Source organism: Heloderma suspectum, chromosome 1 (genome assembly GCF_057233095.1).
Source record: "Heloderma suspectum isolate Gila_16-S chromosome 1, 16-S_ref, whole genome shotgun sequence".
Lineage (NCBI taxonomy): Eukaryota > Metazoa > Chordata > Lepidosauria > Squamata > Helodermatidae > Heloderma > Heloderma suspectum.
Genome location: NC_139458.1, coordinates 396,410,327 through 396,427,661, shown reverse-complemented (window position 1 = coordinate 396,427,661; position 17,335 = coordinate 396,410,327). Strand labels below are relative to the sequence as shown.

Sequence of the window (17,335 nt, the reverse complement as noted above, 5' to 3'; positions counted from 1 at the left end):
GGTAGGCTCCGTTCCGGGCCCATTTCGCGGGGTGGAGGGCAGGAGGCTTCGTTCCGCCACGGATTTTGGGGGGCCGAATGCACTGGCATTCAGCCTCACCGAGATCCGTGGCAGAATTCTCCGCCATGCCTAAATTCCCTGCCTTTAGAGGTCAGGCAAGCGCCAACATTGTGTTCCTTCCGGCGCCTCCTGAAGACATTATTTCAAGAGGCCTTCCTTGCATGACCAGCCGTGGTTTGTTAAATTCCACTTTATTGGGGTTTGTCTTTTTAAAAAAGTTTTAACTCTTTTAACCTGCTGTTTTATTCCTTTACTCTGTTGTTCACTGCTCCAAAATCTTCTGATGTGAAGCGGTATATAAATATTGTAAATACATACATACTGTATATACTTAGAAAAGCCTCCTCTCTTTTTGTAGGTCATTCTTTTTATCATAGTTTACTCTCTTTATCGTTACTTAAAACTACAATTTAATGCTACAAATTATTTGTCCAAGGATTAAACTGGGACAGCATGGTGTTTCTGTGGACCAGTTCATGACAGACCAGAGTTTTCTCTTTGTAATGAAAGGTTCTCACTCGCAGTCATACAGTTGCTCCATAACTATTTTTCTTTCTAGATCTCACCATCTTAATGATACCAGAATTCTGTGCAGGACCTCATTCTGACAAGTAAAAGCATGGGAACTTGGTGACAGGATGGGAGCGGTCAAATGTTGCTGGTCAGGTCTGATTGCATAGAAGAACATAAGAAGAGCCATGCTGGATCAGACCAAGCGTCCATCTAGTCCAATATTCCGTTCACACAGTGACCAGCCAGCTGTCGACCAGGAACCCACAAGCAGGACATGAGTGCAACAGCATCCTCCCACCCATGTTCCCCAGCAACTGGAGAGCATAGGCTCACTGCCTCTGGTACTGCATGTAGCACATAGCCATCAAGACTAGTAGCCATTGATAGCCTTTCATCCAGGAATTTGTCTAACCCCCTTTTAAAGGCATTCAAATTGGTGGCCATCACTACATCCTATGGTAGAGAATTCCATAGTTTAACTATGCAATGTGTGAAGAAGTCCTTCCTTTTATCTGTCCTGAATCTCCCACCAATCAGCGTCATGGGATGACCCCGGGTTCTAGTATTTTGAGAAAGGGAGAAAACTGTCTCCCTATCCACATTATCCACACCATGCATAATTTTGTAGACCTCTATCATGTCTCCCCTTAGGCTCCTTTTTTCCAGGCTAAACAATCCCAGCTGTTGTAACCATCTCTCATAGGGGAGATGCTCCAGCCCTTGATCATTTTAGTTGCCCTTTTCTGTACTTTTTCCAGGAAGAAAATATGTGGCCTTCCAAATGTGGCCTACCTTCTTCAAGACATTTGATTTAATCATTTACAAACTCAGCACAGAGACTCCCCCATTAATAATAAACTAGTTTAGTAACAGGATCCTAGTGGAGCAAATCAGTGTAGAAAAGAGAAGCAGTATTGTACAGTGGGTGGGGTTTGGATGGGAGAAAATTGCTAGGTAGTCTTGGGCAAGTTACAGTTTCTCAGGCTAATCCGTCTCCTAGGGGTTTGTTCACTCATTCATTTTAGGGATTTATATTGTGCTCTTCAGCTATTTTTCCAGGTGAGTTTATATAAGAATAAAACAGAGCAAGAATACATCATATACACTGAAAGTCCTAAAAAGAACTATAGCAGCAGGTTAAAAAAAGCCGAATTAAAACTTTAAAAGCCTAGGAGAATGGCAACATCTTTGCCTGTTACACTGAAAGCCTTCTTCAGGATGGAGTTTCACAAGAGGATGCCACTACCAAGGAACCCCTGTCTCTGGCCTCAGCTGCCTTACCTCAGATGGCAGGGGCATCTGGAGGAGAGCATTCAAAGATTAACAAAACGCATGGGCAGGCCGATAAATGTGGCCTTTCACGCACCCAGATCCCAACCACGTAGGCAGGGGTAGGCAACTTTGGGGGGTCTGGGAGCCATTTTCACTCCCAGACACACACACACACCCTTGGGCTGCACACCATAGAGTGGCCAAAAAAACCCTGGCAGTTTTGCCATCAAATTTCAGCAGGAAATGACTATGGCGTGCAAAACATATCAAATCTGGCTTGTTCTGAAGCTAAATTTGACCTATTTAGCATACTGTGGTGGCTACAAAGCACTAGAAGGGGCAAACTGAGGTTCAGATGAAGTTAAATTTGACCTGTTTTATCATTCTGTAGCACTAAAGCTATATATGTACAGTACTGTGCAAAAGTCTTAGGCCACCATTAGATTTGTTGTTTTAGCAATGGTATAATGACCATATATAATTATTTCTCAGTCTCTCCATTAGAATACAACCAGAAAATACAGGAAATTTGTATGCAGTATTCAACAATAGAAAAAAAATCAGAAAAAACAGCTTCCATAGGCTAAAGTGGCAAGTATTTAGTGTGACCTCCCCTTACACTAGAATAACAGCAGGCACCTGGCCAGGAATGGTCTTCGTGGAAGGGTAGCAGCCAAGAAACCACTTTTGCGGAAGGGGAACAGGGTGAAAAGGCTAAGATATGCTAAAGCTCACAAAGATTGGAATGAGGATCAGTGGAAAAGAGTATTATGGAGTGATGAATCCAAGTTTGAAGTTTTGGGGTCCAATCGTTGACAATATGTGAGAAGAAGAGTTGGAGAGAGATGGATGAATGAGTGCTTGCGGCCTTCAGTGAAACATGGTGGAGGGTCTGTCCTGGTTTGGGGCGGCATTTCTGCCAGTGGTGTTGGCGATCTTGTCTGTATTAATGGGATCATGAATGCTGAAAACTACAGACAGGTTTTAATTCATCATGCCATTCCTTCTGGAAAGCGCCTGATTGGGAATGGTTTCATTTTTCAGCATGATAACGATCCCAGGCACTCTGCTAATGCAGTGAAATCATATTTAGCGAGGAAAACAGCTGATAAAACACTGACAGTCATGGACTGGCCTCCACAGAGTCCAGACCTGAATATTATAGAAGCAGTATGGGATCACCTGGACAGAGAAAGAAATAGCCTACATCTAAAGAAGAACTCTGGGAAGTGCTGAGAGAAGCCTGGTATAATATACCAGAAGATTACTTCAGAAAATGTCAGGACAGTCTCCCAAAAAGAGTTCAAGATGTGCTTAGAGCCAAGGGAGGTCTCACTAAATACTCACTTTTGCCTGTACATATTTCCTGTATTTTCTGTTTGTATCTTAATACAGAGACTGAAAAATAATTATGGATGGTCATTAAAACTTTGCTAAAACAACAAAGCTGGTGGTGGCCTAAGACTTTTGCACAGTACTGTCTGTCTGTCTGTCTGTCTGTCTGTCTGTCTGTCTATCTATCTATCTATCTATCTATCTATCTATCATTTAGCAATGGCCAAAAAAAAAAAAACCCTACTGGCAGGGTTTTTAAAGAAGCCCAATAATTTGAATTCTGCTCCCTGTAGAATTTAGTAGAAGAACCAATTCTACATTCAGCAAGAAGCTTCAGTCAATCCTGGGTTCCTGGCAAGTATACCTACATAATGCATGTATTTGAAAATAAGTTTGTCATATTCACGCTTTTCATTTTCAGGTATACATAAAATATTTTTGGTGTACACCAAATATTTTGTGAAAAGTCACCCCAAGTGTACTGCAGATTGGTTATATAAGCTGGCATGTTGTTTTCCTGTTAATGTCTGAAGGATTCTTAATTATTGTGACTCAAATTCAAAAGTTACTAGCTGGCATCTATACAATAATCAGATTATTAGTTGCTAGAAAATGATATCAGTACATCCACTGACGTCAGCAGGCTGCACAGTTATCACTAAGGGCAGAGTGTGAAGAAAACTGGATTGCATATCTTGCAAGATGGGCTCTAGAATCTGTTCCACTGCTCTTGAACTGTGGAGGAGGAAGGTCCATGTAAACTCTCGGGTCAAACTGAAAGTGCTGATATTTTATTGGAACACCCCAACCCCCTGGACTCACACACCTCGACTTTGCAAGTGTACGTTGGCCACAATAGTGACTAAAGCTTTTCTTGTTTAGGCAAAGTACATTCTAATGCTTACGTGCTAGTATAACCCCTTGATGGCTAAGTTTTCAAATGCTCTACTTTCCAGGAACCATTTCCACATTGGATTGCTGAGGAACCCTTAAACATCTGGCCGGGAACCCTAGGTCATTGAAGAAGATTCTGGGGGCGTATTCTAGGATGCACACTCAGTTCATGTCCCATAGGCCTTTAAGGCTTCACCTTTTCCCCTCATAAGCTGAGTATATGTCCTAAAGCATGGCCAACATTTTGTGGTGGGCAAATTATCTTTTAGTGGAAGCTTATAATGTCCTCCAGCAGCAGTCTTCTCATTGAGAAGACTGGTAATGATAAGGTTCTGAGGAAACCTAGGAATCTGTGGAACATATTTTGCATGCAGCTGTACAAGTGAGCTTGAATACATTGAAGAAAATAAACTTGTAGCTTTAGAAAAGCATGAATATCAACTGCATTGATATTGCATAATCTGATACCTGCAACACATGCCACTGAGTAATTCATTCAGACTGCAAATCTCCACACTGTGTGCCTGAGTCTAGATCTAAACTGTAGATCTCATGGCCATAACATCTGGCCACATTTTTGGACTTTTCTGTCCAAAAACTTTTGTCTGGACTTCTCCCAAACTTCTAATATCCTCTTAAGGTGATTCACTTAGATTCATAGGGTAAATAATTCAATTTCAAAGTGCAATGAGACAACACTTCCCCTTCCCATCTTCCAAATAAGCAATAATTCTGTAATGTGGCTATTTAATGAGTAGTATGAATCACACTCACATACACATCCTCCAAGAGCAACAATTCCGCTAATATCTTTTGTTCATACTGCATTCTCACTTCATTTTCATTTCAACTTTCATTTCAAAGTTCATTTTCTAGACTTACCTAAAGCAGGGAAGGGAGTGATCACTGGGCCATCCTTACAAAAGTAGCCTGGGCGGGGAGGGAGAGAGAGGGGAAGAGAGAGAGAGAGAGAGTACATACTATTTTAATATGGTGTGAATGCGTCACAATAACCACATTGCAATGAGATTTCTTCAGCTTGAAACTACCAATCTAACCTCCAGTGACCATCATAGATAATAGAAAATATCCATAACCCCCAGAATGTTAGCATTACATTTCTAGGAAAAAATGTGCCTGATCTCATCTGATCTCAGAAGCTTAGCAGAGTCAGCCCAGGTTGATACTTGGATGGGAAACTGCCTGGAAATCAGGCTTCCTGCATTGAGCAGGGGGTTGGACTCGATGGTCTTGTAGGCCCCTTCCAACCCTCCGATTCTATGAGCCTATTCGCAGTAGTTAGTATGCTTTAGAATGTAATGCACTTGAGTTGTGCTTTGATAGAGTTGTCAGTGCCACACTTTCCCTTCTAAGTACAACAGAAATCCACTGTCTCTAACTTGGCTCTGGAAAGCCACATAATTGTCCAGTTTCACTGAGGATGTGTGCATGCTGAAGTAGAGAATGCAAATGCAGGAATGAAATGGACAACTGCTTTTCATACTTCTTGTGGAATACCCAAAGGCATCAGCAATGTGCCTTCCACACTGTCCTGCTGTCTGTTCTATAACTCTCACCACTTTAGATGTCTCTCATAGGATATTACACCCCACTTTAGCATACCATCTGAAGCCAGCATAGATATTTCTTCATCCCAGTTCCATATCTAATAAGCCCTATTTAAGTAGCAATCCGATTTATCCAAACTTTTTCATTGTCCTGATCCCAGTGATGAATGTATGGTAAAATGCTGACAAAGCCAGCAACCATATACATCCACTGCAGTGGCTTGATGATTTCATGAAGTAAATATAGCTATGTTTTCTGTCCCTAATCACATTACCCTACTTCAAAAAAGATCTGGAAAAATCATGCGAAGTTACCGACATTTTGTTCTCCTAACAAAGATCTGTTTCTTGACACATGGTCAAGAAGAACGTAATGTGGATTCACATGACTACCACAAGATGTGATGGCCACCAGCTTGGACAGCTTTAAAAGGGGATTAGACAAATTCATGGAGGAGGAGGCTATCAATGGCTACTAGTCATGATGGCTATATGCTGTCTCCAGTATCAGAGGCAGTATGCCTATGTACACCAGTTGCTCGGGAACACGAGCGGGAAGGTGCTATTGTACTCATGTCCAACTGGGAGGTTTCCACAAACAGCTGGTTGGTCACTGTACAAAGAGAATACTGAACTATATAGGTTTTTAGTCTGATCCAGCATGGCTCTTCTTACATTATTATGACTACAAAGGTCACGTAATGGTTAAAAAAGACTATCTCTGCCCTGGTGGCTATCGGTTATGTAAGAACGGTTCAACGTGTGGTCAGTTCACAGACTATTATGTGTTGTTCTTTAAGGCCAACACGCAATGGCTTTTAATCAAAACACATGTTGAACTATTTAAAATACTGATGAACACCAGGATCTCTATCAAGGAGCACCCTAAAAAAAATCATCTTGTGTTTGTTCGGGTTCTTTAAGAAAACAAACACCTGTGAATCCATATTACAAGTATTAGCTCTAGACAGCGTCGTGGCTTTGTTAAATTACTTACCAGTTTCCATGTCTTGGTCAACAGAGCCATGGCAATAACAGCAGTCCATAAAGACAATGTAATTGAGCACGTTGAAGAACAGCCCTACGATCCCAACAATTAGAACATACAGTGCCTGTTCGGTCTTCTGTGGGTGGAGGTACCTCTTTATGGCTTCAATCAGGATGCTGAACATCAGGGCAGTGGCAAAGACAGAATTGCCAAAGGCACCCACCACATCAGCCCGGGGAAAGCCAAAGGTGCTGTTCTTGTGCCACCTGATGCGACTGAACCGAACGCCAAGGAAGCCGATAATCATGGAGATCAAGTGGGACACAACAGCAAAAGCATCTGATGCTAGAGCGAGGGAGTTGCCTACATAGGCTACTGACATTTCTACAATGAAAAGCAAGAAACTGATGATGCACATAAAGAAAAGCCTGCTGCTTCTTCCCGTGTAGCGGCCCATAGCTGAAACTTTCCTTGCGTTCCCTGTGCCTATGGGAAGGGTCTTAATGGCATTAGTGGGAAATGTTTCTGTGGCTCTCACCTTTTTATTGGCTCCTGCTGTTTGTGTCTAGAAGTTAATTTTTATAAGATGCACTAAAACAATAAAACCCGTTTAAAGGGCAATTAAGCAAGAGGTTATCTCGTGAAGGCTGCTATACCAGAATGAGTATAGGAAAATGCTATCTGCCTTCTATACCCTTCCACGCTGGTCGTTTATTCTTTATGATCACCATGGTATCAAATTAAAGAGTTGTTTTGTTTATCTCATTGGCTCTCATGTTATTATTTAAGCCAATAGAAACAGTTCCTCCTGCTTTGTTTGGTTTCATATGGCACACAGTCGAGATGCTTGCTTCATTATTCCCAGAAGTTAATTGGATGCTGGGAAGGAGGGAAAGAGGGAGAGGGAAGAAAGCCTTGACCCAGGCCAGCCTCCCCTAACGTGATACCCTCCAGTCATGTTGAACTACAGCTCCCATGGTCTCAGCTAATGGCTTAAACTTGTTTGTGGTCGGAGCGTCAGCCACTTTTGTGCAGCCTGCATCAGCTGGCAGGAATTGCAGCCTGGGCCCCTTTTAAACGTCCAGCATCTCCGGTATCTATTATTATTAACTATTATTATTATTACTACTACATTTATACCCCGCCTTTTTTTCCTCTTGCAAGGAACTCCTCCTCTCCATTTTACCCTCACAACGATCCTGACCAGCTGACCTATGTGCCTCCTCAGTCTGCCATTGAGGTGCTAACTGTTGATGGGCTTTATAGTTCTTTGATGTCAAAGCAGACTCAGACTGTGCAGCCCATCAAATAGAGGACACCTCCAAATAGAGGACTGTCCTCAGTCATCTCCCCAAAGTAGAGGACTGTCCTCTGTGAAGTAGGACACCAGGCCACCTTAGCAGCCCTGCAAAATTCCTCTGATTTCTCTGTCTTGCTGCAGCCCCCTCGTATTCCATCCCATGCTGTTGCAGAGGGTCCAATGACTCTCAGGAGTAGCCTTTGTCATGGGGGATGCTGCAGTGGAGGAGGAGGAGGAGAAGCCCTGTTACCCAAGTGAAGTTCTGCTTGCTCTTCTCTGGATCCAACGCCTTAGGTTTAGGCAAGACCTTACTCCCCCTCTTGGGGAATGGCAAGGAACTGCTATGCAAGGCATTGAAGCACCAACCCTGACCACTAGATTTTCTATTCCCTTGTCTTCTGAAATTTATCCAGTATCTCCCATACACTTTCAAACCTAACACTGCAGCCATGAGGGATAAAAACGGGATATTCTAAAATGATGTAAACATGTGGGGGAGGTTTCCAAAACTATTTACATATTTCCAGGGGTGGGGGCAATATGCCACCTGGTCACAGTCTTTCAGGCTATGATGAACTGTACTGTAGTATAGCAATTATGTCTAAATTTGCATATGTACATGTAAATTAGCAAGTGTAAATTTTATGCAAACCATTGCTCTCTCTTCCTCTTTCGGGGGTGATATATTTCCTCCTTTTGGCAACGTGTAAGCGGCCCTCATAATAGTCTCCTAGCTTTAGAACAGGGCTGAGCAGAAGGTAAGTCCAGATCTTCTGGTAGTCATAGTCCTTAGGAATGCATCCAGCTGCTTATTTTCTGTATAGTTTTACATTTTTTTGTGTGCATATGTTTTCTGGGCAGCCCACATTCAAGTACGTTCATGACAAATTGGTCATTTGAGGACACAGTAATGGATAAAGCCTGCATTTCAGCACTCTCATGCAAACAAACTTGAGGTTATAAAGGCCAGACAGGGTCTTTGCATTGATTACCAGGAATTAGGTCTTCTTAATGTTTCTTTTTTTAAACCAAGTGACAGCCTAAATGGGCTCAAAGGTAGAAATGTAGTAATTTTACCCATTTTTCTTGTAATTCAGAGTAATCTTTAAGTTGAAACAATCGCATTTGCATTGTAGAAAAGAAAGTTTGAAGTACCCAGCCTTGCTGCTCCTTTACTCCTAGGAGTATGTTTCTTGGCCTAGTTCAGAGAGGGAACGAGCGATCCACATGGGTCACTACTCAAAACGCAGGCTGGAGTTCCACACAGGCAACTATTTGTATGAATATCTTCTGTTGTAGGTTTGGAGCTAGTCATCTAGGAAAATTCCATTAGGTTCCTGATGATGAGCTACTTAGGGATGCACAAGAGATATTTTCCCGTGTCATTCATTTTCTTTGTTAAAGACCTAATTCATTTCACAATTCATTTGTTACATTATGTATTAATTCAGCTTATTTTTGTTTTATATTTGTGTTTTGTTTTGTTGGGTTTTCCCTATCGTTGAACTGTGCATGGTGCTGGTGGGGAAAGGGGGGGAGGGAATGGCATCCATCATGAAAAAATCGTGTAATACATTTTGGGCAGCTGGGCCACTGAACTCAGCTTTCCTACCACTGGAGACAAGTAAGCCTCCCCCCACTCCCACAATGGGTTCCTCTCTTCATTGGTTTAAGAACAAATTTATATTAAACTATGTGGTCCTATGAGGTTCAATTTTTCATTAGTTCTAATGTGAATGCACTGCCCTCGAACTAACTGCTCAAAACTTAAGCTGGATTTTTACTACTTGAGTTTTTGTTTGTTTATGGTGCTTCCCCATAGGTTTCATACGTGCGAGCAGAATGTAACCATGTTGGACGAATGGCAGTTGCTGAAATTAATTTCTAAGCAGTCTCTCATACCAAGAATGGAAAGGGCAGAAAACACTGTATCTGTTCTGTGTGTGTGTGTGTGCACGCACACGTGCAAGCATGCCTCTTGGCTATTACAATGCATTCTATTTGGAGTTGCCACTGAAAAATGTTTGGAAGCTGTAGCTAATGCAGGAATAAGAGGCCGATCTCAAGAAACTATACACAGCTACATCGGCTGTGGGATACAATTCAAAATGCTGGTCTTAACATATAAAAGTTGCAAATGGCATAGGACTTGTGAAGCTTTCTTTTCCCATGTGTATCCTCCCTCTGATTGAGGTCTTCTAAAGAGACTGTATTTTGGATTCCATTTCTTAAAATCAAGAATTAAATCAACAAGAATACAAAGCATGCCATTTTTGTTGCAAGCCCAACTCTAGGTAATTCCTTCAAGGGAGTTTTTCCATAAGCGGAAAGTAGTTAATAATTATGTGATCCAAGTGGTGAATTCTGTAGATCTTTTAGAATAGTGGGTGTAATCTGCAATGCTTGCATAAGAGCTTGTGCAATTCATACAGTGTTATAATAGTAGGTTCTATAGCAGTTATCACGCTTCTCCAAGAGGGTTACACAAGCAGAAGAATGTCTGGATTGTTTGACTTTTCCTGTGCAATACTCTCGTGTGAGCTATATCTTTTCCATGAGTGGAAGATGGAACTCACTGCCTTTGGAGGTCAGGCAGGTGCTAACATTGTACTGTTTTCTGAACTTTCTGAAAACATCTGTATTTCAGGAAACCTTCCTTGAGCCCCGGTTTTATCAGAATTCTGCTTCCTTTTAAAAATAGTATTATTTTAGCATGCTGTTTTATTTTTATTCTATTTTGTATCTTTTTTTGTTCACCGTTCCGGAATCTGTCTAGATATGGTGTGGTATAAAATAAATGCCTTCTGACTGCAGTAGGACACGCTTGGATTCAACCTACTAAAAGTTATAGATAATATTTTAAAATACTACAATACCAGGTATTAGAATGGCTTTAAAAGGAATGCATAATTCTCACCGAAGGAATTGATTCAATACACTTGTTTGGCATTTTGAAGATCAATACTGCAATGACCATGAATATAAATTATATTTAAGGCATCTGCAAGCAGGAAAGTATTCCATCTTTTGCCCTTACTAAGTCATGTTCACAAAGTTTACAAGCATGTCATCTACACTGTGATAATTGCAGATCACTGCTATGGCTGGCATGAAAGCATTAAACATAGTTGGCTTCTGAGTCACTACAGCTTCAAAGAAGTGAATGGCAGATTCAGAACTGCTCTATTTCAATAATGCAGTTTCTTTGTTCAATTCCTGCCCCTTTTGATCTAAGTGGCTAAAAGGAGTAATTCTCTCCCTTTAATTTCTGAGTTTCAGTGTGCATACTGTGGAATCATTAAGATGGCAGAATTAGGTGGGAGGCCCAAAATCTTCCTGACATGAATGGTATGTAAAATATTTAAGTAACTGAGAAAAGAACTACATACAAAGAACACAACCCAGCTGAAGTTAAGCACTAGTAAACTCCAGTGATTTCAAAGAGAATTAATCAGACATGTTTAAGTCTCTCTCTCCCATTAACATCAATGAGACTTTAAAATACTTAACTTCGGGTTGGATCATGACTACCATATAATAATTTTTTTCTCACATGGTCATTAACTTCTTTAGTGAGAGCTGATTCACATTTTAACATGGAAGATGAGTTTGGTACATGTCATAGAATCACAGAATATTTGGGTTGGTCTATAAGACCACCAAGTCCAACCCTCTGCTCAATGCAGGAATTTAAGTCAAAGCATGTCCACCATGTGTCTTCCAGTAAAGACCCATCATATTTGAACGGGAGATCAAAGTCTGAAAATGTGATTGACCTGCAAGAAACATCTTTGCCTACAGCTTCCCAGAATGCCTCCTTTTCATTTATAGTCAGTTACTCCCTTCAGAACATTACAGGTAATGTTACTAAAACTGGCTTCAATTCTCTCTAATAAATTGTTATGTTAGAATCTTCATGAATAATTCATATTTACTGAATATATGACTGACAAGCACTCTCGTGCTGTTTCTCCCACACACAGAGTAATTTCTATGTTCAAGTGCTTCCATATGATCTTGCTTCTATAGAGCAGTACATGGGAACACAATTTTCTAAATTGGCACCAATATTTATTTATGTTAACTCAAGTTTATTCCAGGATATCAAGTGCATTACTTGACCAGGAGTATTAAGGAGAATCTGTTTTGACTAGGCATAGCCTTAGAATTATTGATGGCATAGTTCCCATTTTCTACGAACTTGAAACCATTTCAAGCATTATCTTAGAAGTAAACTTCAGAGAAAGGATACTGTTCAGAGTAATTTTTTGTATGCCATCATGTTTCAACAGTTTTTAGCACATTTTGCAGCCACAATGTCAAGCTTGTCTTCCAGAAACCAACATTTGTTATGTATTCAAAATTTCAAAGCTGAATGCATGAAAAGTTTTTCACAAATCCATCAACTGATTTGCCATTCATTCTATTCCTGCACAATGTGTTGAAGTTATGCTAATAGAATAATGTAGTTAAATAGGTCACCGTTGAATTTGCATATTCTTCCACCATGTCTCCAATGAAGAAGCTGAGATCATTCTGCTGTAGTCCATGAAAGCATTTGCCATAATAAATTTGTAAGTCTTTAAGGTGCCACAAAACTTTGTTGGCTACCCCTCTGGAAATTTATACTGAAGATGCTTTTAAAAAGTTCAAACACAACACCACACCACACAAGCACACTTCCGCTGCAGTATTCATCTAACCTCTGTGTATATGTTACTAGTTATCTTTCCCCACAAGCAAAAAAGAAGCCAGGTGATAGCTGACAATACATATTTATTATTAGAGATGATGTATACAGAAAAGTCTGTGCATTACTGCTAGTCTGACTGAAGGGGTATGACTCTGTATGGCTTTATTTGTCACTGTTTTAAAAAGTAACAAAAACCTGGATAGGATCTAGGAAGATTTCAGTCTTTATTTTAAAAAGTTGAAGACTTGAAAGATAAGGAAAATGGTGTTTCCAACTAGCAGCTTAGTAACTACGGCCAAAGAGGGTGTAGAACTTGGCAGGGTTCTTGCCACAGACACATTTTGCTCCATTCTGCAGCTCACACAGAGGTTTGAAGGGGATGCAGAGACTTTTTGCTCCCATGGATGGAGCACCTGGCTCAAGGTCTTGATCTCTGAAAGAGAAAGTAGATTTCCTTTAATTTCCAACTCATCTAAACTGAAACACCCCACTACAGCTGTGGGCTAGAAGAAGTTATCATATATGACAGTCCTAACCTATGTTTGCCTAAACTTTTATGACTCTTTGTGAAAGACATCATACCTATGTAGATATTCAATGCACCACTGACAAGATGAGGGAGCAGTCTATTGTACCATAATTAGTAGGAAGGCCACAGGCCTACAGATGAACCTAGAACCAAGGAGTCTCTTAGCAGATTGCACCACAGTAGTACAGACTGCACCACACTTCTGATCCTACCCTCCTTTCCCCAGTGAATGCTAATGTGGAGATCCAGCAAGTGCCAGTTTAAAGGGAAAAAGCTCCCTGAATTATAGATGTCTGCTGTCACAGTACTTCCATGGGCCTAGAAAAAAAGTCCCTACCCTTTCAGACAGATCACACGCCTTCATGATTTAATTCTTTGGAGTGGGCCCGATTCTCACATGCATCTACTACAACGACTAAGTCTCACTTTTACTAAATAAGAACCATGATTGCATATTTTAAAGCCTCAGAGTACAGTGTACATCTCAATGGTAAATATCATTTTAAAAGTTCTGCATATATTTTACACACACACAGACACACACACACACACACTTTTACCTGGCTGTGATTTTTTTGATCCAGTCCTCACACTCTATTTCTCCACAGAAAGGAATCTGGACTATCTGAAGTAAGAAGGGAAAACACACATTAGGAAATCTTTCCTTAAAAAAAAGAAAAGAAACTCCTTCCATATTTAATAGGCCATATGATTGGCTTTTAAGTTGTCTGTCCCTATTTGCAAAACAGAACAGCTGAAGTGAAATTAGCATGATGTTCTGCCATGAAAATGCCAGCGAAAGCGGCGTCCCTCTAGGAGTCAGCAATAACTAGGCGCTTGCACAGGAGGAACCTTTCCTTTCCTTTGTCTGTTTTTGCTGCCTTGAAAGAAGTCAGATGACTGAATTTTGTGAATCATACCAGCTTCTATTTAACTAAGAAGCAGAAATAAAATTTGCTTTTAAGAGCTGTCTATGTATTAAACAGATTGGACCCAGTTTAGTGTTCCGGGAATCAAGGGAAAATTCAGTACATTCTGATAGGATTTTTAAAGTACACATCTAATGAAAATATAAAGTCGCCCCCTGGTGCTGAAACTCAGTAAATACTTCATTAGAAAGCTAGAGGATTTGAAGAAGGATAAAACAGGCAAATTTAAAGACATCATCCTTACTTTTGTTGAATGACAGACAAAAGGAAAAGTTCCACTTTCAATTTCCCATTCTGTTTTCCAGGGATTAATATCTACATTTTATAATAATTATTTTTTATTCTTAAAATATGCTAGTATCCTACAATTCTTCAAATATCACCATGCATGTTCAAGCCCGCTCCAAATGGGACAGGATAGGAACTTAAATTTTGAAGTTTATTCTCAGCATTTAATGAAGAAAAAAATCTTCTTTGCAGGGATTTGCATTTTTAAAAATACTTGTAAATATTGCTCACTCTCTTTCATATTAGGACAAGTAGGGAAGAAATCCACAACATTATGCTTGCAAAGATGCAGAAGAGAGTTAAATGAGGGGACTAGATTAAATGCATTGATAAAATATACTCATTAGTATTCTTTCACTCAAATATTCTATATTTACTTTGTTTTATACCAAAGTCACCTCAACCCCCCCTTCATGGATCACTGCCTTGTTGTGGCGAAGGGGCTTGCATAACTCAGTGAAGCCATAAGCTATGCTGTGCAGGGCCACCCAAGACGGACAGGTCATGGCAGAGAGTTCTGACAAAATGTGGTCCACTGGAGAAGGAAATGGCAACCCACTCCAGTATTCTTGCCAAGAAAACCCCATGGAACGTATCACAAGGCTAAAAGATATGACACCGGAAGATGAGCCCCTCAGGTTGGAAGGTGTCCAATATACTACTGGGGAAGAGCAGAGGGTATTTCCAAGTAGCGCCAGAAAGAGTGAAGCACTCAGCTGTGGATGTGTCTGGTGTTGAAAAGAAAATCAGATGCTGTAAAGAACAATATTGTTTAGGAACCTGGAATGTAAGATCAATGAATCCAGGTAAGCTGGAGGTGGTCAAACATGAGATGGCAAGATTGAACATCGACATCTTGGGAATCAGCGAACTAAAATGGACAAGCATGGGCGAATTTAATTCAGGTGGCCATCATATCTACTACTGTGGACAAGAATCCCTTAGAAGAAATGGAGTAGCACTCATAGTCAACAAAAGGGTGGGAAAAGCAGTACTGGGGTACAATCTCAACAACGATAGAATGATCTCAGTACAAATCCAAGGCAAACCATTCAACATCACGGTAATTCAAGTCTATGCCCCAACCACTGAGGCCGAAGAAGCTGAGGTTGATCGGTTCTATGAAGACCTACAACACCTTCTAGAACTAACACCAAAAAAAGATGTCCTCTTCATCATAGGGGATTGGAATGCTAAAGTAGGAAGTCAAGAAATCACCGGGATAACAGGCAAGCATGGCCTTGGTGTACAAAATGAAGCAGGACAAAGGCTAATAGAGTTTTGCCAAGAGAACACGCTGATCATAGCAAACACGCTTTTCCAACAGCACAAGAGGCGACTCTACACATGGACATCACCAGATGGTCAATATCAAAATCAGATTGATTATGTCCTTTGCAGCCAAAGATGGAGAAGCTCCATACAGTCAGTCAAAACAAGACCTGGAGCTGACTGTGGCTCAGATCATGAGCTTCTTGGTGCCAAATTTCGGCTTAAATTGAAGAACGTAGGGAAAACCACCAAACCATTCTGGTATGACCTAAATCATATCCCTTATGAATATACAGTGGAGGTGAGGAATAGATTTCAGGGATTAGACCTGATAGACAGAGTGCCTGAGGAACTATGGACGGAGGTCCGTAACACTGTTCAGGAGGCAGCAACTCAATCCATCCCAAAGAAAAAGACACGCAAGAAAGCAAAGTGGCTGTCTGATGAGGCTTTACAAGTCGCTGAGGAAAGAAGGGAAGCGAAAAGCAAGGGAGAAAGGGGAAGATATATCCAACTGAATGCAGAATTCCAGAGAATAGCAAGGAGAGACAAGAAGGCCTTCTGAAATGAACAATGCAAAGAAATCGAGGAAAACAACAGAATGGGAAAAACTAGAGATCTCTTCAAGAAAATCGGAGATCTCAAGGGAACGTTTTGTGCAAAGACGGGCATGATAAAGGACAAAGAAGGCAGGGACCTAACAGAAGCAGATGAGATTAAGAAGAGGTGGAAAGAATACACAGAACTATACAGGAAAGATCTGAATGTCCCTGATAGCCATGACAGTGCGGTCACTGAACTTGAGCCGGACATCCTCGAGAGTGAAGTCAAGTGGGCCTTAGGAAGCATTAGTAACAACAAAGCTAGCGAAGATGACAGTATTCCACCTGAGCTATTTAAAATCCTAAAAGATGATGCTGTTAAAGTGCTGCACTCAATACGCCAACAAATTTGGAACACTCAACAGTGGCCACAAGACTGGAAAAGGTCAGTTTACATTCCAATTCCAAAGAAGGGCAACGCCAAAGAGTGTTCAAACTACCGCACAATTGCGCTCATTTCACATGCCAGCAAGGTGATGCTCAGAATCCTACAAGCTAGGCTTCAGCAGTATGCGTACCGAGAACTACCGGAAGTACAAGCTGGGTTTCGAAGAGGCAGAGGAACTAGAGATCAAATCGCCAACTTTCGCTGGATCATGGAGAAAGCAAGAGAATTCCAGAAAAGCGTCTATTTCTGCTTCATTGACTACGCTAAAGCCTTTGATTGTGTGGATCACAACAAACTGTGGCAAATTCTGAAAGAGATGGGAGTACCAGACCACCTTACCTGTCTCCTGAGAAACCTGTACGAGGGTCAATAAGCAACAGTAAGAACCAGACATGGAACAACCAATTGGTTCAAAATTGGGAAAGGAGTACGACAAGGCTGCATATTGTCGCCCTGCTTATTTAACTTATATGCAGAGTACATCATGAGAAACGCCGAGTTGGATGAATCACAGGTCAGAATTAAGACTGCCGGGAGAATTATCAACAACCTCAGATACGCAGACGATACCACCCTAATGGCAGAAAGCGAAGAGGATCTAAAGCGCCTCTTGTTGAGGGTGAAAGAGGAGAGTGCAAAAGCTGGTTTGAAACTCAACATTAAGAAAACTAAGATCATGGCATCTGGCCCCATCACTTCCTGGC

The 17,335-nt window shown here is 41.0% G+C and overlaps 2 protein-coding genes across 7 annotated transcripts in view; both read right to left on the bottom strand.

Annotated features, from left to right (window-relative positions):
- Positions 1–3,598: 3,598 nt before the first annotated feature.
- On the bottom strand, positions 3,599–8,202 carry LOC146360063 (calcium/manganese antiporter SLC30A10-like). Its single transcript, XM_084828776.1, has 4 exons — positions 8,181–8,202; positions 6,640–7,014; positions 4,957–5,004; positions 3,599–3,915 (listed from the first exon to the last, which is right to left on the bottom strand). Exons 2-4 carry the CDS (start codon positions 7,010–7,012, stop codon positions 3,890–3,892), a joined length of 447 nt encoding a protein of 148 aa, XP_084684902.1. The 5' UTR covers positions 7,013–7,014; positions 8,181–8,202; the 3' UTR covers positions 3,599–3,889.
- Positions 8,203–10,684: 2,482 nt separating this feature from the next.
- The window catches only part of EPRS1 (glutamyl-prolyl-tRNA synthetase 1), a 70,640-nt gene continuing 63,989 nt past the window's right edge, over positions 10,685–17,335 (bottom strand). For all 6 annotated transcript variants that reach the window (XM_084828774.1, XM_084828768.1, XM_084828770.1 and 3 more), the window contains 2 exons: positions 13,713–13,777; positions 10,685–13,056 (listed from right to left, as the gene is read on the bottom strand). In XM_084828774.1, coding sequence (XP_084684900.1) covers positions 12,906–13,056; positions 13,713–13,777 — 216 coding nt within the window. In that variant the 3' untranslated portion in view covers positions 10,685–12,905. The remainder of the gene's footprint in view (positions 13,057–13,712; positions 13,778–17,335) is intronic.

Coding starts and splice junctions, on each gene's coding strand:
- LOC146360063 (XM_084828776.1), bottom strand. CDS start 7,012: ATGTCAGTAGCCTATGTAGGCAACTCCCTCGCTCTAGCATCAGATGCT. Junction 5,005..6,639: donor TGACCAAGACATGGAAACTG/GTAAGTAATTTA, acceptor CTCCCCGCCCAG/GCTACTTTTGTAAGGATGGC. Junction 3,916..4,956: donor CACTCCCTTCCCTGCTTTAG/GTAAGTCTAGAA, acceptor CCTCCTCCACAG/TTCAAGAGCAGTGGAACAGA.